The sequence below is a fragment of the Octodon degus genome, unplaced genomic scaffold (assembly GCF_000260255.1).
Source record: "Octodon degus isolate 3935 unplaced genomic scaffold, OctDeg1.0 scaffold00043, whole genome shotgun sequence".
Lineage (NCBI taxonomy): Eukaryota > Metazoa > Chordata > Mammalia > Rodentia > Octodontidae > Octodon > Octodon degus.
In genome coordinates, this window is record NW_004524619.1 from 6,973,858 (window position 1) to 6,997,673 (window position 23,816).

Sequence of the window (23,816 nt, forward strand, 5' to 3'; positions counted from 1 at the left end):
CACACATATATCACTATTATATGATGTTTTCAGATCCTCTGGGAAAATTCCCAGTAGAGGAATAGCTGGTTTAAAGGGGATTTCCAGTCCAACTTTTCTAAGGAGTCTCCATACTGATTTCCATAATGGTTGCACCAGTCTAAATTCCCACCAGCAGTGGAGAAGGGTTCCTTTTCCCCACAGCCTCTCCAACATTTGTTGTTGGTTGATTTCTTTATGATAGCCATCCTTTCTGGGTGAGATGATATATCCATGTTGTTTTATTTTGCATTTCTGTATGGCGAGTTGGTCCCACTGGCGCAGGGTAGCCGGATGCTCTCCCACCTATTATCTGATTATATGTAATGTCTAATAAAGACAAATTAGAGACAGGAAGGAGGTCAGTGATTGTCAATCTTGGGGAATTGTTAGTGAATACTGGGCTTTTGGGCAATGTGAATTACATATTAAAGCTATTTTTTAAAAGATAATTTTATTGAGAAAGAAATAGCAATGAGACAGTTTCAAAACTGATTAGTATGGCAGTTTCAATAATTAATACATTGTATATTGTTGTCTTAGTGGTTATTCATTGTACAAGATATAGACATGATATCCTGTGCACAAACACTATTAGAACAAATCTTTCTATTCATTGAATTAAGAGAAAGTAGATAAACTTATTTAAAATGAAAAATGTGACAAAGGAAATGATCAATAATTTGGATTACAGTGTTACTTTGATTCAAAACTTGATTCTTTTCGGTGATTGTCATTCCAAACCAAGTTGGACAAGAACCAAATTAAATTGAAGGTTTCAAGGTTTAATGTTGACCTTTTAGGAAAATTTGATCTGTTCTTATCCAATTTGGTTTGTAATCAGTATTGTGGAGAGAAATGAGCTCATCACCTGAGGTACCCCTGTACTCTAAATAAAATCAGAACTATAAAATTACCAACTTGTAGATTTAACACTTGGATTATAGTAAAGGCTTAATACTATGCTTAATGTATGAAGATGTAGTGTTTATAACATGGAATATGGACTTGGGAAAAATGTACCAAAACATTGACAGAAAATTGGGTAAAGAGACAAAAGCTTATTTTCTCTCATTATTTCCTCCTGTTTGTTTTAAAAAATGTGTAAATTAACAGTTGTCTTGTTAAAATAAAAAAATCAACAAGCCTGTAGATATAGATACACATAAAATTTATTTTTCTAAACTGAGAAGGCTCCATAGAGTAATAGTTCATTTATAAAAACTAACTGTCCTCTAGCTTTCCAGATTGTACAATGGGTCCATGATACCAGCATATATATAGGGCTGTGTAAGGGATTCAGATTTTTTTTTTTTTTTTTTTTTTTTTTTTTTTTGTGGAACTGGGGATTGAACTCAGGCCCTTGTGCTTGTCAGGGAAGCACTTATTCCACTTAGCCATCACCCCGGCCTCTAGGGATTCAGAATTAAGGCATGGATATCCTTTGCCTCTCTATCTCTTCTGTTTTAGTTTTCAAAATGAATTTTATGCATAAGAAAGGAAATGGTGCATTTGAGCAAGAGCTGTGAGGAAAAAGGAACTAAATAAGCTTACTTCAGGCACAAGTATTAGCTGTGAATACACAGATAGTTTGCAAGTTGAAGGTGTTAAAAGGGCTTTTAAGGGTAGAAAGCAGTACAGTGCAGGAAAAAGTGAGGAATCCTGGGAGGTCTACAGCATAATAAATGACCTAGTGACTTAGCTTCCTTGCTATTTGGCAGTGGTAAGTAAGTCATTACCCACACCCCTCACTATTCTCATTTGGTACATGAAGAGATTGGATTAAGTGTCCAGCTTTCCATAAAGCAGGACAAGTTTGAGGGCTTTGTGACTGGCAGTTTGAATTCTCAAACCCTCCCTAGAAGTCTAAATTGACATAGCATTCTTGTCGTATTTAAATCTTAGCTTTTTTTGTTTTTTTTTTGGCCAGCCTTGTCTGGCCAGCAGCCCTTGGCCTCTCCCTTCTTGGTGCTCAGTTCCCAGCCTGTTGTTTATTTAGGGATTGTAATTTCTGTGCTGGCATCCATCTGTGCCAGCAGGGTTAAGAAGTCAACCACAGGCTTCATGTGAACTTCCCCTTTCAAGCTCCAGTAATGATAGTGTACAAACTAGAACATGTCTCATCCTTGAGGCATGGTCCCATTTCCACATCCATCAGACCTTACTGGTGACTTGGGGTGGCCTAAATTCCATAGAGCCCTGTTGCTTTTTCCATGAGACAAATGGTTGAATGTGGAAGGATTTGTGGTATGTTCTAGAGATCCTTTGAAAGAGGCGTTAAACTCTACAGGGAGTGGGTTAAAGGAGTGGAAATCCTTTCCTAAACAGCATTGGAAGCAAAATAGGTTTGTCAGATACACATCTTTTTAGGCTTCTTGAAAAGCATTTGCTGTCTTGTGAAGTGATATTTTACCGAATTGATGCTATTCCCATAGGCAGGCAACTGGAAGTTAAAGCCTCTCTGGACTCAGATACATATAAAGGATGACATCCAATTCATTTGTGGGGAGAGCAGTTCTGTGCACATGTGTGGACTTCCTGATGCCTTTGGAAGTGGTATCAGCATCATTTTCCTCCTCCTCCTCCTCTCTTCAACTTCTTCACTATTTTTTGACTTTATTTTTTTGTGATCTTTATTTTTTTAATCTTAAAGACAAAAATAATAAATATAAAAATATAAAATTTCATAAACAAAATAGGATAGTAACAGTGGTTAGTACATTGCTCATTATCTTCAAAATAGTTGCTCAGGTTACAAGATACAGGCATGAAAAGTTGATCTTATGATATAAGCTTCTTTTCAGTGAACTAAAAGAAATTAATATGGCAGCTATCTTAACTATAGCTATAGCTATCTTTACTTTTTTCCCCTCCTTTCCCCCACCCCAGTTTCTCTTTTGTTTTGAACAGCTTCTTCCCATTTTCCAATATCTGTTGTACATTCTGGATCCTATTTACTCTTTTAGTTGCTTCAACTAGGGAAAAAATATGATGTTGACATGAGTCTGATTTATTTCACTTATGAGTATGGTCTTAAGCTGCACCCATTTACCTATAAAAGTCTCAAGTTCATTCTCTTTACAGCTGAGTATATACTCCATTGTATAAAATTACACATTTAAAAAAAATCCATTCCTTGGTTGATGGGCATTTGGGTTGTTTTCAAGTTTTAGCCATGAAAAAAGATTTAACTATGACAAACTGCTATAAACATAGGTACACATATGTCACTGTGATATGATGCTTTTAATTCTTTTGGGAACATACCCAAAAGAGGAATGACTTGATCAAACAAGACCTCTAATCGTAGCTGTTGGAGAAATCTCCATATGATTTCGATAGTGGTTATACCAGTCTATACTGCTGTCAATAGTGGAGAAGGATTCCTTTTTCCCCATAGCCCCTCCAGCAGTGTTATTGGTTGATATCTTAATGATAGCCATTTCTTGTGGGGAGAGATGAAATCTCAGTGTTGTTTTAATTTGAATCACCAATGATTTTGAACCTTTTTTCAGTATTTATTTTCTATCTGTATTTCTTCATCTGAGAGTGTATATTTATCTTAGACGCCTGCAGGATTGAGTCTTTAAATTTGGCGGTGTATTTTTTAAAAAGTTATTTATATGCTCCTAGATAGAAGTCCTTTTTCTGTGGGACAACTGACTAAAAACTTTTCCCACTCTGTGGATTGTTTTTTCAACTCTGTGATTTCTTTTGATATTGAAAACCTTTTCAGTAAGATGAAATCCCAGTTGTTGGTTCATTATTTCCCTGCAGTTTGGGTTTTGTTCATGAATTCTCCGCCTATACCTATGTCTTCAAAATTTCTACTTCCTTTCTCTTCCAGTAGATTCAGTGTTTCTGTTTTAATATTTAGATGTTTAATCCATTTTGACTTTAGTACATAGCGATAAACATGGGTTAACTTTTAGTCTTTGGCAAATAGCCAGTTTTTTTTCAGCATAATTTTTTAAGACTGCCTTCCAATGAATATGTTTGGTCCCTTTGTCAAAGGTAAAGTGACTGAGTGTGTTTTTAGTTATGTGTATTCTAATGTAGTCCATTGATCCTCAGGTCTGCTTTTTACCAGTACCATGCTGCTCTTTATCATAGTATCTTTGTAGTATAATTTGAAGTTAGGGATTGTGATGTCTCTTGCCTTGCCTTTGTTATCCAGGATTGCCTTGCTATTCTAGGTCCCTTCTGGCTCAAGATGAATTTTAGGAATATTTTCCTTAGCTTTATGAGGTATGCTAATGGTATTTTGATTAGGATCACATTAAATCTACACAACATTTTGGGGAGTGTGGCCATTTTGTACTATGTTGGTTCTTCCTATTCATAGGCAAGGGTTGTCTTTCCATTATTTGATATCCTCTTCAATATCCTTCTTAACAATACTGAAATATTCAGTATATAAATATTTCATTTGTTGTTTTGATTTCTAAGTATTTCATTTTTTTAGATGTTATTGTGAAGGGCATGGTTTCCCTAATTTCTCTCTCAGTGAATTTGTTGTTTGTGTATAGGAATACTATTCATTTTTTATTATTGACTCTGCATCAAGCACTGCTACTAAACTTGGTTATTACATCTACATGTCTTCTTTGTGGAGTTGTTTTGGGGTCTTCTATAAAGAGTATCATGTCATCTGTGAATAATAATAATTTAACTTCTTCCTTTCCTATCCTTATTCCTTTTATTTCTCGCTCCTCTAAGTGCTCTGGCTGGTGTTTCCAGAATTATATACAAGTGATGATAGTGGACATTCTTGTCTCGTTCTTGATTTTAGAGTGAAAGCTTTGAGTTTTTGTACATTTAGTATGATGTTGGCTGTTGGTTTGTGATAGATGGCTTTTATCAGATTGAGATAATAATCATCTATTCTGATTTTCTGTATGGTTTTAATCATGAATGAGTGTTGAACTTTTAGAAAAGTTTTTCTGCATCTTTTGATGTAACCATGTGATTTTTGTGTTTGACTCTGTTGATATAGTGTATTTTTGATTTGCATATGTTGAACCATCCCTACATTCCTAGGATGAGTCCCAATTGGTTATGTTGTATAATCTTCTTAAAGATGTGCTGCATTCTATTTGCTAGTACCTTATTGAAAATTTGTTTGTCTGTGTTCATTAGGGAGATTGGCCTGTAGGTCTCTGTTTTGCTTAGGTCTTCCTCTGGTTTTGTATCAGTGGAATCTTCGATTCAGGAATGGGTTAGGAAGCATTGCTTCCCTTTCAATTTTATTGAAGAGTTTGAGGAGTTTTAGTATTAAATATCTGTTAAATTTCTTGTAGAATTCAGCAGTGAATCCACCAAGACCTGGGCTTTTCTTTGTTGGTAAGTTTTTAATTATATTTTCAATCTTTTTTTTTTTTTTGCGGGGGGGGGGGAAGGGCCTACAGGGTATTCAGGGTCTCACTACTAGATTGGACTCCCAGTGATCTGCCTGTTTACAGCCTCCCTAAGGCTGGGATTACAGATGTGTGCCATCACACCCAGTCTCAATTGCCATCTCAGCGCACCCCGGGGGTGGGGCCAGCAAGGCAGGCCCAGGGATGGAACCCCCAGGCCCCTGCACCTGCTTCTAGGCACTTTAATCTGCTGAGCTATTTGGCTGGCCCTTATATTTTCAATCTTATTAACTGTTTTTGGGTTATTCAGATTTTTTATATCTTTATTTAGCTTTGGTAATTCATATGTATCTAGGAATCTGTCTATTTTCTGTTTTCCATCTTATGAAAGTAAAGATTTTCAAAGCAGGAAGATGATCCTCTGAATTTCCACAAGATCTTTAGTGATTTCACCCTTTTCCTTTCTTGTTGCATGAATTTGAGTTTTTCATTTCCTTTCTGTGATATGGTAGGCTGGAGGTTTATCAGTTTTCTTTAACCTTTCAAAGGACCATCTCTTTGATTCATTAATTCTTTGTATTGTTTCCTTGGTCTCCATTGTGTTAATTTCTGCTCTGATCTGTATAATTTCCTGCCTTCTTTAGCCTTTGAGCTTTTCTTGCTCTTTTTGTAGAAGCTTGATGAGGTTATTTGTGCTTTTTCTGTTTTCCTGATGTGAGAATTCACTGCTATAAATTTCCCTGTTAGGAATGCTTTTATTGTATCTCATAAATTCTATTGTGTTGTATCTACTTTGTTTTTATTTGTAGATATTTTTAAATTTCTTCATTTGGTTCATGTCTATACCATTTTTTTTTAGGAGGCTGTATTTAATTTCCATGTGTTTATGGATTTTTGTGATTTTTTTTTGTTGTTGATTTCCAATTTCATTGCATGATGGTCAGATAATTATAATTCCTTTGCAATTACTTAAGCATGTTCTGTGAGCTAATATGCAGTCTATTTTAGAGACTGTCCATGTGCAGTTGAGAAGAATGTGTATTCTAATGTTATTTGGGTAGAATACTCTCATAAATCCATCTTTATGAATAGCTACTAAATCCATTTTTTCACATGCTTGGTGTAGTTCTGGTATTTCATTGCTGATGTTTTTTCTAGTTGATCTATCTCTATGAAAATGGTGCACTAAGGTCTCTTGTTACAATTGTGTTATAGCTTATTTGATTTTTCAAGTCTATTAATAATTGTCTTATGTAGTTGGGTGCTCTTTTATTTGATGTATACATATTTATGATTGTCTTATGTAGTTGGGTGCTCTTTTATTTGATGTATACATATTTATGATTGTTATTTCTTCAAGAAGAGAGTGTAAAGTGACCTTCTTTATCTCTTTGGATCATTCTTGATTTTAAGTTCATATTGTCTGCAATCAGAACAGCTACCAGTAGTTTTTCTGTGTTCCTATTGTATGGAAGATTGTTTTCCACCCTTCAACCATTAGTATATGAATTTATTTTTGAATTACATATGTTTCTTGTATGAAATGTATTGTTGGATCTTATTTCTTGGTCCATTCTTGCCATGTGTTTCTTTTGACTGGTAAATTGAGGCCATTTCATTGATAGTTATAACTGATATGTATTGGCTTATCTTTTGTGGTGGATTTAAAGCTAGTGGCCAATTTATAATCCCCACCTGAACTGAACCAGCATGGTGCTGGGTGTGGGAAGCCTACCTGAGGATTGTTACTGTCAACACAAGTGGCCTAAAAAGAAAAGAAGCTTTTGGGAGCTGTGTGATCTTGTTAGGGAGCTGTTGGTTCACCTGGGGCTATTTTTCTCTGGGAGGAGCTTGTAATGCTTTCATTTCTGATGAACTTTGCTGTTCTCATTTTTGGAGGAGACTGGGACTTCCTTTTTGAAGATGGCTATAGTGCACTTTGGCCTATCTCTGGTTCTTAATTTGAGCATTGCTTCTTGGCTTTGGAGGGGAAGATGGTAAAATTTTCAGTGTCCTGGAGGAGCTTGTCACACTGGCTATCCTGATATAGACTTGGCTGTTCTCTTTGTTGGAGGAGCTCAGAGTATTATTGTTGCTGAGGACTGCATGGTAGTTTTTGGGCATTGCTTCCTGGTTCCAGTGGATATCCCTCAGCCTGTGAGCACAGATCCTTCATCCCGTTGGCACTGACTTTCGAGCTTCCACCACTGACCCTTGGGCCTTCACAGCACAGATCCTTGAAAAAGGCCTGCATGAGACATTGTTTTGACCTCTTGGCCCACATTTATACTGATGGGAGGTTTTCATATGGGTTCTTCAAATGGACTCATGTAGGACATTGCTGTAGAATCCTGTCCTTAGCTGGATTGTTTTGGTATTTATTCTGAGGACAGATTTCCTGCAATCACTTTGTACATGACTCTTTTGATGACTATTATAAAATAATCGTGTAAGTTATATGTCCTTTATTAAATTGTTACCCTTGCTAACTCCTGATAACAACATCTTTGCCACAATATTTTCCTGCTGTTTGTTTCCTGCTTTTTCCCTGTGTTTAATTATTTACCCTACTTGGTAGTTTCTTTCTGTTGTTAGTCTTGGAATTGCAGTCATTTTTATTTCTGTCTAGAATATTTTTCAGTACTCTTTGTAGGATTGGTTTGGGGGTCATGAATTTCTTCAGTTATTCTTTTTTTGTGGAAATATCTTCTTTCTCCATTAATTTTGAAAGATAGTTTTTCATGGTATATCAATCTGGATTAGAAGTTGTTTTCTTTCAGGACTTGAAATGCCTTGCTCCAAACTTTTCTTGACTTCAGGATTTGTATTGGGAGGTCTGCGATGATTCTGATGGGCTTTCCTTTAGAGGTGACCTCTTTTTTTTTCTTTTTTTCTTTGACAACTTTTAATATTCTGTTCTTGTGCTGATTTTCTGCAATCTTGCTTATTATATGTCTTAGTGTAGTTTTATTTTGGTTATGGATGTTTTGAGTTCTATATGCTTTGTTTATTTGCATGTGAAATTCTTTATCCATGCTTGGGATGTGTTCTGCCATTATTTATGTAAAGAATTTTTTCATGGCATTTGTGCTGTTTCCAGCTTTCTCATTGATCCCAATCAATTTTTTTTATCATTCTTCTTTGCATTAGCTTTTAGCTTGTCATCTTGTTGGACTTAATTTTCATGGTCTGTTGCTATTTTTAAGATATCTTTCTTTTCCTGATCACTAGCAGCAATTCTGTCTTCAAGATCAGATATTCTGTCCTCTCCTTCATTCAGTCTGTTGTATATACTTTCAGTGGAGGTTTTTGTCTTTTGGATTTCTGTTTAGATCTATGTAATAGATTCTATTTCTTTCCTATGTTAGCATTTTTTGTTTCCATCAGTTTTCTAAGTTCATCTATTTTTTAAAAAGTCTTTTCTAATATCTTAAATTTTAAGCATCATTTCTTTTTGTACCTGAGAGATTATTTTCTCTATATCCCTTTCAACCTGTGTTTTTTTTTAACTTCTGTTGCTATCATTTCATAAAGTTCAATTGTTCTGACTTCAGACTTTATGTATTTCATTGTATTCTTGTCTTGTCCTTGGTAAACTGGCATCTGGGGTTGCATTTAGTTTTTGAATTTAGTCATTTTCTATATTATCTTTTTATTTTCTATGTTGATGGTTGTGAATTTCTTATTATAGCTTTTTCACTAACATTGAGGCTTCCCTAGGAGATGTCTGTTCTTCAGGGATGTCTTTTACATGTAGTTGGTTATTTATGGCTATTCTAAGATCCTTCCTTCCCTATTTATAAAGGATACAAAGTTACTATTTGGCTGAGCACCCAATCATTTGGTACTAGGCTGTGGTGATTATGATGACCATGTAGAATCAGAGCATTGTCGTATAGGGAAGACAAACTGATTGTAACACATATGACATTCTGGCTAAAGTAGGACACTTAGTAATAATGAGTTTCAGTTACTGCTTAACTACTGACAAACTATGCTAATCATTAACTTTGTATCTCCAATCACAGAAGCAAACTCCAAAGTTATGTAACTAAGTCAAATGTATATCATGTACTTATATACAGTGATTTTCATCTTAGTGGAGGGCCAGGGAGATGGTTCAGTGGCATAAGTGCCTGCCTGGCAAGCACAAGGTCATGAGTTTGTCCCCAGTATCAATAAATAAGTAAATTCATCTTAGTGGATTGATTTTTTGCTTTTGTGGGGTGGAGGGGTTAAGATGCATGGGAGAAAAGGTAAAGTGATGAATGAGGTAAAATATAGTAGATTCAAGTCTGGAGATCTAGGAATGACCACCTGAATTTTGGCAAACTGGGTCTACAGGAGGGAAAGAATGAAACGGAATGTGAAGAAGTAATCAGAAAAGAAAGAGACCATGTTTACTCACTTGAAAGTTTAAATTCAAAAAGTGGTTGAGGAAAGAGAAAAAGAGAACCAGTAGTAGAAAATTAAAAAGATAGATAAGATACATAAACATGAGGGGAACAAGGAAGAAAGAAAATGAGAATGGTAAAGAAAAAAAGGAAAGAAAGAAAAAAAGTAGACCAGAGAAAGAGGAGAGGAAAAGAAGAAAAACAAAACAAAAATCCCAAACCAAAATACCCTGTAAAGTACAAAACAAAACAAGACGACTTCCAGTCAGACAGGAAAGGGATAGCCAATCAGACAAACATGGAAGAATAAGAGCACTAAAATATCTGTGGTGTTCACAGTTCTGTGATAGTGTCCATGTCAGACCCCAGAAATGTGCTGTGTCCTCCAGCCAAGTTTGCTATGGAATTATGCTGGATGTGGAGCTGATCTTGGCTTCTGGATTTGGGGGCTGAGACTGGTCTTCTGTTGGTTGAGTTCTCCAAAGCCCAACTGCAGGCTGCTCACTGCTACTTCAGACACTTCCATACTGCTGGTCTCACTGATTACTGTGTGCTCCTGGGATGGCTGTCCTGGTCTTGGGAGTTCCTGCTCATCAGCTCACCAAGGCATGTGTGTGCCCAGGTCCAGGGCTGTCCTGGATATGTTCTGTGTTTTTTTTTTTTTTTTTTCCCAGTTCTGGGACTCAAACTCAGAACCTTGTGCTTGTCAAGCAGGAACTGTGCTGCTGAGCTATATCCTTGGCCCTTTTCTATGATCTTTAAAGGAAAATACTATATGGCAAGCAAAACCAGTATAGTTGAGCTTCTAGGTGCCACACTTTCTCTTAAGCCAGTCTTTCCTGAGGTTGGCTTGGAGATAGTAAACGTCCAGTCTGAGTCACAAGTAATTTTCCAATGTCCAGAAAACCATTTTAGTTTGCTGAAGGGAAAACCTTGGGATGGTTATATACCATCTATAGGTTCCTGACCTGTTAAATGAACAGAATTAAGTCCTCAATTCATAGGATTATGGAGAACGTTGTAAGATTTTTGGTAGCACAGGGCTTCTGCAAGTAATCAATACACATCAACTATTTGTGATACCGGGGAAATAATATATCATGTATCTGACAACTCCATACTTGCTACATGTCAGATATGCTGAGTTTATTTACTCTGAAATTGAAGAATACATTCTCAGGAACTGCAGAGGTTAAGAGTAGGAAAAATTTATGGAGACTGATAGCTCCTGAGAGACAGGAAGGGACCTGAAGCCAGGCTGCTGTGGGCCTCACTTCTCAGAGGAAGTTTTATAGAGCAAAATTACAAGGTGGGTATAGAATCTTGAGCTGGTTACAGTGTGAGGCAAAACTTGGATCCACCAATAAGGTTAGAAGTGTGTAGCCTCTTGTGCAATATTGATCCAGTGGAGGAGCAGGCCACATAGCAAGTGGTCTTGTAAAGAACAAGGACCTTTTAGGGAAGGGATGGATCAGGAGGTCCTGGTCACCCACTTGGGTGACTGATGTCTATGTAACTTTATTGGATCAGGTGATACCAATGATCATATAATCTTAACTTACTTCTTATGTCTTGGTAAGACATGAAGGTCTGATCATTTCATCCTTATCTCATGGCCTTCATCAGATGTACCTCTAGCCACAGTTGTAATGTGTTTCTATCTTCTGCACCAACTTCCTTCAGTCCTAACTTAGCTCTCTGTAATACTATTAATTGTATTGAGGATAGGGTCTTGCTATGTAGGTCAGGCTAGCCTTGAACTATATAGCGCAGGTTGGCCTCAAACTCTGGATGATCCTCCTTTAGTCTCCTGACTGCTTGGCTTACAGACATACATCACTGTGCCTCACTTAATTTCATTATTCATATCAGAAGGGAGAAATATTGTTTGCTCCTGTCCTTTGCTCTTCCTTTTGATATAGTCAAATGCCTAACATATGTCTGAGACATAAATAGGGAAGAAAACATAGCAAAAATAAATCTTTTGATATGATTCCTTTTTTTTTTTTTTCCAGGATGAGGAACTTGAAAATAAATACAGATTTTTGTGTCCCCCTTCTCATCCCCTTTCCTGAAAAAGAAACATTCATCTGGGCATTTCTCCTGAAGCTAGCCATCAGATTGGCACTAGGGAGTCTTTGCTTTCGTATGTATCACAGGCAATTCAGATGATGTTTTAATTAGCACTCAAATGTGTTGTGGATACAGAAAGCTGTCAGTATTGAAGCAGATTTCTCTGGAGGTTCAGTACACAGTCAAGAGGCACAAGTACACACAGCTATACTGGTTGTTAAAATAGTGAAGTACTTCTAAATTTGTCCCAGACCCTCAGAGTATGCCTCCCACTACAGCACTTATCCTGGTATTTCAACGTTCAACAACTAGTTACCTGGGACTCTGCAGAGACCACCGAGACATGGTTCCAGTGCTCTACTGGCATCTCTTTGTTTTTTCTTGCTCCGTTCCCTGTTCTTGACCTGTCCACTGAGTCACTTGTCAGTCAACTCTGACCCCATGGATTAAATACATGAACTATAAAATATAACAAATATGGAGTTCAATTTCCATTTTTTATGGCACAATTCCATTGAAACTCTTCCATCTTCATTGAGATAGTAAAGCATTCTGTGGTTTCTCTTTCTTTTTACAACTATTCAGTTTCTTATTTTCTTAGATATTTTTCCATAATCCCTATCAGATTTTACCCTTATTTGCTCTTTTAAATTCTTCTATTGTTTTCTCTATCCTTGAGTCTCAGCCACATCTGATACTTCTTTTACCACTAAGACTGATGATTTCATAACTTCTACAGTTTCAGCTTTCCTTTTGGCTTCTAGTTTTATCATTAACTTCATAAAAGCAGACTTATTGTGATCTTATTTATCAGATTATAAATGACCCCCACTCATACCCAAGAACCAACTCTTAGCTGGAGTCTATCAATTCGTTATCATTCTCCTCATCTTTCTTTCATTTCTAACTATTCTACAACTAAATGTGAATAATTTTTACTCCATCTATCTTTTTACTCCTTCTCATTATGTACTCTAGATACATTCTTTTGTTCTGATCCTATAAGCTGGGCATGATGCCTCAGGCTTCCGATTTTTGTGCGTTATTACTCATGCCTGGTAAGAATTTTATCTTCTGTATCATCTTATTCATAGTCAAGCTCTATATTAGGTTCCTGTGCTTTCTGGAGATTTTTTGAGTCTGATGTGGTGGCCTTATCCATTTTGATTTCTCTGTAGATTTATGGAATATTCCATTTTCCGGTATTTCAGTGTTATTTCTCACACTATTAGGCTCTGCTGTTACAAATGACAGACAGTTTGCATTTGTGGTTTGGAATTCTGAAGAGTGGATATAAAGGCCCAATCATTTAGGCAGGCTCTTTATACTAATGCCCACATTTTCTTACTTTAAGAAAGGGATATTGAGACTTTTTTAAGCCTTGGTATGTTGTATGTTGTGTTGCTAAAACTCTTACCCTGCTAGAGTTAGGAAGTCAGGCCTGGATTAATCCTGATGTCCAGAAGATTCACATGCTTGGCTCTGGTCAGGCTCACAGAGTTGAAATCCCACTAAAGCAACAGAGTGTTGGAAAAACGTGCCTCTCAAAAGGAAAAGAATCTCAGTAGATAAAAAAATAATAGATCTGCTGCAACAAGAAATGGAAGAGAAGGTAATGTTTACTGAGCACCTACAATGTATTAGCTATTATTCTGGAAAATCTACATCTTGTCACTTACCTACTTCTTATAACAACCTTATATTATAGGATTAGCAAGGTTCAGATTATGCTCAAAGAGTTAAAGAGGGAAGAATAAAACCACAAGCTGTTGCTGTCCATTTATACTTCTGCTAGAACAAGGGAATCAATAGAGATAGTCATTTTGCATGCCTATGACAGCAGTGGCAACCTTTCACTCTTTGCCAGGTTCCAAGACAGATACTGTGCATGCATCACACTCCACTTGAAATATTCTGAATGTGCTTGTGAGCATAGTCTCATTTCAGGAAGCCTGAGTATGCTGCCTAACAATTGAAAGCCTGAACTAATTGAACTTGACTCCCTGCGTGTCAGAGTTTTCACTCTTCTAGGTAGTCTATCAGGTTTATTTTATTCTTTTTTCTTTATTCCTCTCTCCATTATTCACCTCTCCCCTATGCTCTCTATCTCCTTCTCTCTGTCTCTGTCTCTCTGTGGTTAGGTTTATGTTCATACATGGAGAACAAATCTTCAAAGATTACAAGAAATGCTAGAGATATATATTCTGCTCATGGGTTATGAGTAATGTGCACAGAAACAGAATAGCTGGAAGGCTACAGTCCTAGGGCACCGACTTCATGCAGCTTGTATCAGGAGTAGGCAAGTAAGACCAGGACAAGGATAAATGTACCATAACTGCTTTAACTGGCATAGTCCAACCTGATTCTCTGTTATTGTGTATAAGAAAGAATTGGACATCATCTGTGTAATCAGAAACATGAGGACATCACCACCAAAAACCTAGCATAACTCCTGTCATCTTCATCTTTTTGTAATTTCATGAGGTCCAAGAACATGAGGTATTTTAGTGGTTATGTTTTCTCTCTAAATATGTTTAATCCTGCATTTCCTTCTTTCTGGATTGCTTCCCTGGAGTTACATGACCTGGTTATCCTACACAGCAAATGCCTGTAAAGGTAGGGCAGTACTCAGCTTAAGTCCAGGGGATACTTGAAGTACCACTAGATGATTTTTAAAAGGTAAGCCTTCAAGAGTCTCTGTGGTATCCAATAATAATAGTTTAGAATTTTATTCTCAATAAAACATAATTATTTAGGGACATTTCTTGAACATTGGGATCACATCTCTTTTAAACCAAACTGGCCCTGTGTTTGTCAATCAAGGCTCATAGGCTGATATGTGAGCACAGTGAGTTCCATGTTCTGTTAAAAAAAAAGCAAAAACAAGAAAAACTTGTATTTAAAAAAATAATTTTATTGAAAAACAAATAGTAATGAGACAGTTTCAAAACCGATTACTAGCACAGTTTCAATAATTAATACATTGCATATTGTTGTCTTAGTAGTTATTCATTGTACAAGATACAGACATGATATCCTGTCCACAAACACTGTTTGAACAAATCTCTCTATTCATTGAATTAAGAGAATGCAGCTGCTTATCTAGCCTATTTTGAATATACAGATACAGAATGGTCGTTCATTTTTATCCTCCTTTTTGTTTTGTCAGAGATGGGTATTCTATTATCATTTAAATATTATAGTTGCATGAATTCAGCAAAATATTACAATATAGTCCAGTAATCTATAATGGTAGTAGGTTTTATGTAGGACTGGCAATGCCAGAAATTACTGACTTGAGGCTTTTACAGCTCAGCATATTAATATGGCTTTACTTTTTATAATTTTCTGCTGGATGGTTACGACCAAGAGAAAGCAAGACCTCTATAACAAGAAATGTAACTTTTGTATCTGATAAGGTCAGTCAAATCCCCTCAGGATTTACTCTGAAGCCCTGTGTCAGTTTGCAGATCCTTTGTCAGTATCAGTCATGTGGATGAGTCATAGCCATTGCTTGACCAATTTGCTCTCTGTGTGAAAGTCTGAGAGAATGTTTTCTCTCCATGTGACTCTCCTTAGGCACACTACATCTTTGATCATTTTCCTCTGTGGCCCCATAATCTCCTTGATCAGAAAATCTGGGACACAACTGAGTTACAGGATGATACAGTACAGGTTCTCCTATGTCCTGAGTCCTCACTGACCTTGAAAGGCTAGGGCCAAAATGTTAACTGTCTTTGCAGCCCTTCTTTTTCTCTAATTTTTTGTGTGTAAATTTAGGTTGTTAACCTTCCAGAAGAGAAGCTTGTTATTATTACCCTACAACATAGGCAGTTGAGCTTAATCTCACTATCTGAATATTAAACATCTTAGGCATAACATGGAACAGGTATTTTCCATTAAGTATTGATATGTTAAACATTAAGTCCCTACAGAATATGAAGAAAAAAAATTAAAAAATATTTCAAAAAATAGGAAAAAACAGTTACATATTTTTACACAGAAATTTAGAATTTCTTTCTTGGCCCGATACTAAAATGCAACCAGTAATTCTTGCTCCGCTTAAGAGGAAAACACATTGTGACACTCAGCAATAACATAATTATTACTTTTTGTAACTAAATGATACTGCTTTTTTGATATTCGCCCACTCACCCCTTCAGTATTCACAGTTCCTTGAGAGGAATTGAAATCTGTTTCTTGCTGTTTTAGGGGAACATAGTGTTTGACAAACACAGGAGTAGTAATGGCACCAACAGAGGTGCTCTATAAAGTTTACTCTCGGGATTGCTAGAGACTTTTGCCAAGTTAGATAGCTCTTGAAATTAATTCATATTATTTTTAATATATTTAGTCAGTAAAGTTGCTATGGTCTCTTCTGTATTAGTAAGTTTTGTACTGAGTATCATATGGATTCTTGTGGTGTTTAGATTGTCTAAGTGAGCTAAAAGCTTTGGGAAAATAGAGATTCAGATTTGGTAGTTCTGAACTGGGGCCTGAGGTTTTGCATGGCTGAAAACCTCTGTGTGGTGTCCATGCTGCTGGTCTGAAGACCACATTCTCAGTAGCAGAGATCTTGGCTATTTCATACTCCATATGAAAGAGAAAAGGCCATTCGTTTTGTTGACATCAGGCTGGTTATTTTGCACACCCAGTAAACTGATTGGTATCCAACAGGTAGGTGCCTAATATATGTTTGTTGAATGAACAAATCAATGAGAGAAGTATCAGTGCATAAGTTTACTGTCAGTCCGAAGAACACATGCTCAGCAATTATATTTAAAGGAGAGAAAAGGCAGAAATAAACTTATTTCTGTCTTCTATTCAGCTTATATCCTTATTATATAAATCACTGTATTCAAGGACTAATAATATTAATGATCGATTTTAACAATTAGCTCTTTGAGCCTATTGGGTAAATAGCCATTAAGCATTCAGTTTTGTTCACTTATTAGCATCCATTCTTTACCTATTTTGCATTTTTCAAATGAGTTATATCTGAGTCTTGAATAGGAACTTTTCTTCAGTATGTGTATATAATTTTTACAGGTATTACCATGTGAATGTGAGGAAAGAAATGAAGGGATACTGAGTTCAGATTTTTTTCCTGATAGGAGTAAAACAAACATATTTTATTTATCTTTTTCCTGAATTTCTTTTTATATTCTTATAATCTGTAACCAAAACATAGTATGAACAAGACAATTTTGTGAGTATCTTGTCACATGACTATGTGACGAATGCTACCTGATATGTGAGATGATGAGTTTAGAAAAATGGCCCTCCAGTTCAGTTATTTTATTCCTGTAGTCAGAACCCACTCTCAGCAAACCCCTTTTGAGTGACAGAAGCCAATGGGGTCATAGAGTATTGAAGTTCCACTTATCAGGAAGCAGAACACTAATTTTGTTGTAAAAGTCCAGAAACATGTTTGTCAGACACAAGTTTATTCTTGAGAATATTTTTAATGATGAATTATTAATTTTAATTTAATGAGTACTTAGCTTGAAAAACTACACAAAGTATTGAATTTAATATTGAGTCTTATCCAGTGTTTATAAAATGTGTCATAAGTTTCAAAATCGGCCGTGTTTTGGTGTATAAGATGTAAAAAAGAACAATACAAATTCTGATATGGACTGAATGAAAATAACAATAGCATTTTTAAAGAAAATCTTTACTTCAGATATCACACCTAAGGTAGTCTGCACACAAAGAAGCATGTTCCAAACACACAAAGGGAGCACATTTGTTTTCCTTTCCTGCCCTTTTTGGAGGACATACTTGGCATCTCATTTGTCTTGCTGTGTTGTGAAAAGAGTCTTCTTATATTGTACAGAGTGTAGTTAACAGGAACATAAAATGTCAATAAAATAAGGTATTAAAATCTTAATATATCTTGTACATTTAAAATAGACATCCGCATTTCACATCAGCTGTGTACTTGCTTACGAAAACTGAAAATTAGAAAGCAATTTTTTAATTGGGGAGATGGCTCAGTAGAATAAGTGCTTGCCTGACAAGGGCAAGGGCCTGAGTTCAATCCCAGGTTCCAAAAAAACCAAAAACCAAAAACCAAAAACCAAAAAACAAACCTGAAAATATAACATAAGAAATAAATATCTATATGAACTACAATGAAAAATACAAAAATAAGCTTTGCTTCAATTGTCACACCCAAGGTAATATTCACACATGATAATTGTATGTTTCCCATGCACACATCTCTATTCTGAAAGATAGCATCCATATAGATCTTCTATAGTCTTCTTGAAATATGTAAATTTTTAGTCAATTATCTTAGGTTTTGATCTTTTTTTTTGAAGTAGACAAAAGATAAAGTCTTGATGACCATGGTTATATATTTATAACTCTCACCAATTGCTAGTTTATATTTCAGTATTCAGAATTAATATCATATTGATTAGAATTTTAATGGACACCATTTATATGCTGTAGGATGAAAATACAACTTGAGGCTTTCACAGGAGTAGGTAAAAATGTTGATAGTGGATGTATTTGTGTGATGGGGCTGTAGATAATCATAATTACTTATATGGCTTTTCAAATTTTTATAATGAGCACATTTCAATTAATAAACCAGAAAAAAATTGATTTAAAATAACTCCCATATTTAGGAAGACTTTTTCAGCTTTTGAAGTTCTTTTTCTATTGCTTTTTTATTATTAATCCCTTTTTGAACATCATGAGGTTCTCATATCAGATCTCAAATGGGTAACTTAAGTATGACTTCCTACATTTGTCAGCTAGAGCTACCTTAATATAATATTATAGCCTGGGAAACATGAGCAATATAAGTTTGTTTTCTTACAGTTCTGGAGGCTGAGAGCTTGCGATCAGGATGCTAGCATTGGGTGGGTTGTCATATCTGGGCTCTCTTCCTGACTTGTAGATAGCTAGGGTTTGCTATGTACTTTTGTGGGGAGGGGGAATTGGAGGAGGCTAGAAAACGCATGCACTGTCTTGTGTCTCATCTTAGAAGGATGCCAGTGTTATCCCGAGAACCCTATCCTAATGAACTCAACTAACTCGTTACTTCCCAAGTTTGATAATGAGCATGTCTCATCTCCAACTGCGATCACATTAGCAGTAGGAGCTTCAACATATAAATTGGAGAGGGGGCAAGTTTTGAATATGTAACAGTGGTTATAGTTATAGATTTACCCTTTTACTCAAACTGGCAATATGTAAGATTTTCAGAAATTGCATCTAAAATTGAAAAATATTGACAGACTATATAAAAGGCACAAATGGTAGATACCTCCTGATAGTGGGTTTAGAGATTTTTCTCTATTTTTTCTATGAATTTAAAGTATATTTCTTTTGTAAGTGTAAAAACACAATGTATATTATTTTTAAAGGAAAATAAAACTAGCTTGTCGGATTTCAGAATGCTGAAAATTTCAAACTCTTTTCTTTTTATCTTCTTGTGATTTTTCTGAGATTTAATGAAAGTGTCTACTTTGTTTAGAGTGTGAGAGGTCAAAAAGTAGTTGTCACTGTTCTTTTTTTTCCCTTGTATTATAATGCTAGTGTTTGTTATATGTTATATGTTAAACATAGTTTTGTTATAATACCACATTAGGTATCTTAGGTAACAGAAAAAGTAAGTCATAATAGCTGGAGAGATAGAGCAGCAATATTTATTCTAAGATTTTTTTAATGACTTAGTTATAAATACAGTAACTGTTCATGGTGTTTACTTTTGGAATTCTTCATCTTTTGGATTATAGTAAAATAAAAGCATTTACTTTAAGAAAAAGAATTGGTTGGGGCTGGGGAGATGGTTCAGTGGAATAAGCGCTTCCCTGGCAAGTGCAAGGGCCTGAGTTCAATCCCCGGTTCTGCAAAAAAAAGAAAAAAAAAAAAAAAAAAAGAATTGGTGACTTGCTTTCACTAATATTCAATGATAAAATTAATCCAAGCACCTTAAATATTTGCAATGCAGCAGGTAAATGGTGATGATGAGAAAACTTAAAATCAGACTTTGGTATATTTCATTCCAAGGCTGATTTAAGTTTAATTCTTGAAGGTGTGTGTGTGTGTGTGTGTGTGTGTGTGTGTGTGTGTGTTTGGTTCCCCCTGTAGAAGCTCTGTCTTCTCTGCTTTCTAATGCATCGTCTCTTATTATGTGCTCTCTTGTGTATAGTCTGTCATTAGTTGTTTTTTCTCAATCCCACATCTGAATGTAATATTTCTAGTTTTTTGTATCTATAAATCAATAGGTTGGAAATGCTTTGCAAGGTAGTCATGTTTTTTGTCACGTAGGGACTTGACTGCTTGCCAAGTAAATCATGTTGTTGTGATATATTATTTCCAGTTGCTATAAATTTTCAATATTTAATGTATCAGTCATACTAAGTAAGTATTCTGTAATTTAATTTCACTTATGTCTGTATTTTAAATGAGAATCCTTTTCCCTTTTAGTAGGTTTGAATTTTTTAGAGTCGAATTCCAAGCATGCCTTATAAAACCAATCACATGACATACACATTGAATGAACCATTTTTATGTTTATAGGCAGACTCAAAAATACATACCATGCTTAAGTATGTCCAAAATTAAAGACTTTCCCATGTTTTGCTTTTGACACTTTAGACACATAGTGTTTTGATGCACAGTACTGATGGTAATTCCCATGATACTTGATTGGGAATGCAGTCATTTCAGTGATGACCCTCAGAAATAGGAAAAGTAAGTTGTTCTGAATTGATGTCTATGTCTACAACATTTTTAATGTATCACTACCAAAATCAGACTCTTAAATTCTGTTTAGACATTGCTGATAAAACAATGCTCTTTCTTTTTCTTCCCCTTTTTTACCAAAAGGACACAAAAATTGCTTCATTGGAGCGAAACATACGGGATCTGGAGGATGAGATCCAGATGTTAAAAGCCAATGGTGTGCTGAACACCGAGGACCGTGAAGAAGAGATCAAACAAATAGAGGTTTACAAAAGTCACTCCAAGTTTATGAAGACCAAGGTATTGCCCAGAGTTATAGTTTTTTTTATGTTATTACTGTGACTGGAAAGTTACGGTTTGCATACATACTTCTTCCAAGTACCACATGATCTGCTTTATGTAATTTCATGAAATATATGGACAATAAAGAGTAAATGTGGAAGATTTTTTTTTTTGTTCGGAAATACAGATTCCAAAAAAGGATCAAGCAAAACCTTTGGTGGGATTTTGACTCACTGTGATGTTCAGGCTGTTCTAATGAGTTCCTTTGCTGTTTCTCTATTAGAGGAATTAACATATTTTGTTCTCTCTGTTTCAAATTTGTAGTTCTTCTAAGTTGGCTAATTTTTTTTTTTTTTACATTGCTGTTGCCAACTTTCTTGCCCCATATTAGAAGGTGATTGTTTCAAATGGTATTGTTCTTTTTTTTAAAGTTTAATAGTTGTTTTCTTTTTTTTTCTCCATAATTTTATTGAGAAACAAATAGCAGTGAGACAATTTCAAATAAAATTGGTAGGACAATTCCAATAATTAACACATTGCATATTCTCTTCCTAGTGGTTATTTGCTGTACAAGATGCAGACATTATATCCTATTTACAAACACTGTTAGAACAAATCCCTCTATTCATTAAGAGAATATAACTATATAGCTATCCTAACCATTTTAAATACACAGATACAAAGTGGACATTCATCTTTATCCCTTTTTTTGTTTAATTCTGTCATTTGAATATTATAGGTGTGTAAACTCAGCAAAATATTCCAAAAGAGTCCAGTAGTCCATAATAGTATTGGATCCAAAAGCTATAACTCTTGTTGCATAGGTCTTGCTTTATCTTGGTCTTAATCATTCAACAGAAAAGTATAGAAACGAAGTATAAGAAGTAAAGCCATGCTGTTATGTTGAGCTGTAGGGGATGCAGGTCAACAATTTCTGACACTGCCAGTCAAGCGGAAGACCCAATACTATTATAGTATTGTTCTTATAAACCAAACTAAATCATTTTTCAGTATTATTAAAACATTTTGGTTTTTGTATTTAGTTTTTTCCATTCTTCTATTTAGTGAAATTATTTAATGTGTCTAAGCCTCAGAGTCTTCTTTCATTAAATAACAGTAAGAAAATAACCTCCACCACTGAGTTGGTTTATTGTTATTGCTGTGGAATACTTATAAAATATTATTAGGGATTTCTGCTCTGTTAACTTATATTAATACTGCCAGTTTTAAAGAATTGGTTTGTAGTTTTCAAAAATAAACTTTGGACTGTAACTGGAGTACCTGAATATTATTTTTACATATGCATAATTATTAGATTTAAGAATAATCTCAAATTGATCTCTAGAGACTTTGACATCCTTTTGTCTAAGCCTGTGTTAAACTATTTCACTTCTCAAAATAATAACCATATCAAATTTTTAAAAATGTATTTCTTATCACTTTTAAATGTCCCTGTTCGGGGCCGGGGAGATGACTCAGTGGAATAAGCACTTCCCTGGCAAGCGCAAGGGCCTGAGTTCAATCCCCAGTTCTGAAAAAAAAAAAAAAAAAGTCCCTGTTCTTCTAGGCTTTCATCTTGTTTGTTGCCTTATACAATGCAGCACGGTTAGAGGAGACACACTCCTGTGAGAAAGTGTTGGGAAAACTGTTTAGAAGATTTGCCTCAGCTGTGATACACGGGCATACTCATTGCAGTTTGCAGATTGTACAGAGGAACTAAAAATACCTATAATTACTTCACACCTATGTACGTGTGTATATGGCATGTATGTTTTTGCAAGGGCAAAAAGCAAAACCTGTGCTTGTCTCTGCCAACTTTCCACCCCTAAAGTAGATGCTGAGTATAGAGATTGGAGGCATAAAGAAAATGTCAAATGGATATGAAAACAACCATTTCCTTCAGAGCCTAGGACAGACTACCTAGTGGGTTTCCCTGCTCAGTGCCTCCCTCTGGTTTCTTTTTTTACAGTTCTTTATCAGAGAGTTGAGCTGAGGTACAGCAAGTACAGAGCTAGGGTGACACGGGGTGACCTGCAGGCAGTGCCTGGATTACTCTGGGAGTGAATTCCAGAGGAACAGATATGAGTGAAGTCGAGAAGTTTCAGGAAATTATTGTTTGGCTTAAAGTTTTTCTCCCTACTCTGTCATTCAACAATGGGAGATTGATTGTTGAATTCACTTTTAAAGCTGGAAATGGCAGAAATTTTGTGAGCTCTTCCCTTCATCATGGACTGTGTCCAAGTGAGTAAAGCATTTATATAGTCTTTCTAAAGCAAGCGAGGACCTTTATTATCCCACATTTGTCTAAGGCACTATCAATCCTTGAATTAGATTTAATTTTTAATCGCTTGTTGCAGAAGTGGTCAGGCCTGAGGAATGTTCAAGGGGATCTCAGAGTAGGATAAGGTGGAGAGAATGAAAGGCTGGGACTAACGCAGCTCCTGGCAAGCCTCTATCCTGCCTTTGCAAGCTGCATGGCCTTGGGAGATTGACTTTAGACACTGAACCACACTCTCCTCCTCTGTAAAATGAGTTCAGTGCTGCCAGACTTAGAGGGTGGCTCAAGGCTATTAAATAAGGATTTAATGAGATAATCCTCCTAAAGTGCCTGGCTCAAAAAGTAGCTAACATTTTTAAACATTACTCTTAAAAAACTGTAACTAAATATGATAATAATAAATTTAAAGTGATATATAAATAGATTTCTAAGGAATACAAATTAAAATGAATTTTATCTCTTAGACTGATAAATGGTAGTTACAAAATACTAATAAGAGCAAATTTTTATATTTCCTCCATTAAAAAATGCTTTTGTTGGCTTGAATCAAAATGTAGCTCATTACTTTACTTGATTTAAAAAAAAGTTTCCTACTTTGAGGGGCAAGCAGGATTCCTTAATTAAGCCTGTGAATGCCACTTGCACTTATCCTTGCAATGAATAAAGCATGTAGGTTGGAGGCAAGGAAAGTATTTTAGGTATTAACAT

The 23,816-nt window shown here is 35.6% G+C and overlaps 1 protein-coding gene across 5 annotated transcripts in view; it reads left to right on the forward strand.

Moving 5' to 3' along the window:
- Erc2 (ELKS/RAB6-interacting/CAST family member 2) overlaps positions 1-23,816 on the forward strand; it is a 1,093,013-nt gene that overhangs the window by 367,726 nt on the left and 701,471 nt on the right. For all 5 annotated transcript variants that reach the window (XR_002821190.1, XM_004631628.2, XM_004631626.2 and 2 more), the window contains one exon: positions 20,693-20,848. Coding sequence is in view for 4 of the 5 variants with exons in the window: in XM_004631628.2 (XP_004631685.1) it covers positions 20,693-20,848 (156 nt within the window). In the remaining variant the exon portion in view is untranslated. The remainder of the gene's footprint in view (positions 1-20,692; positions 20,849-23,816) is intronic.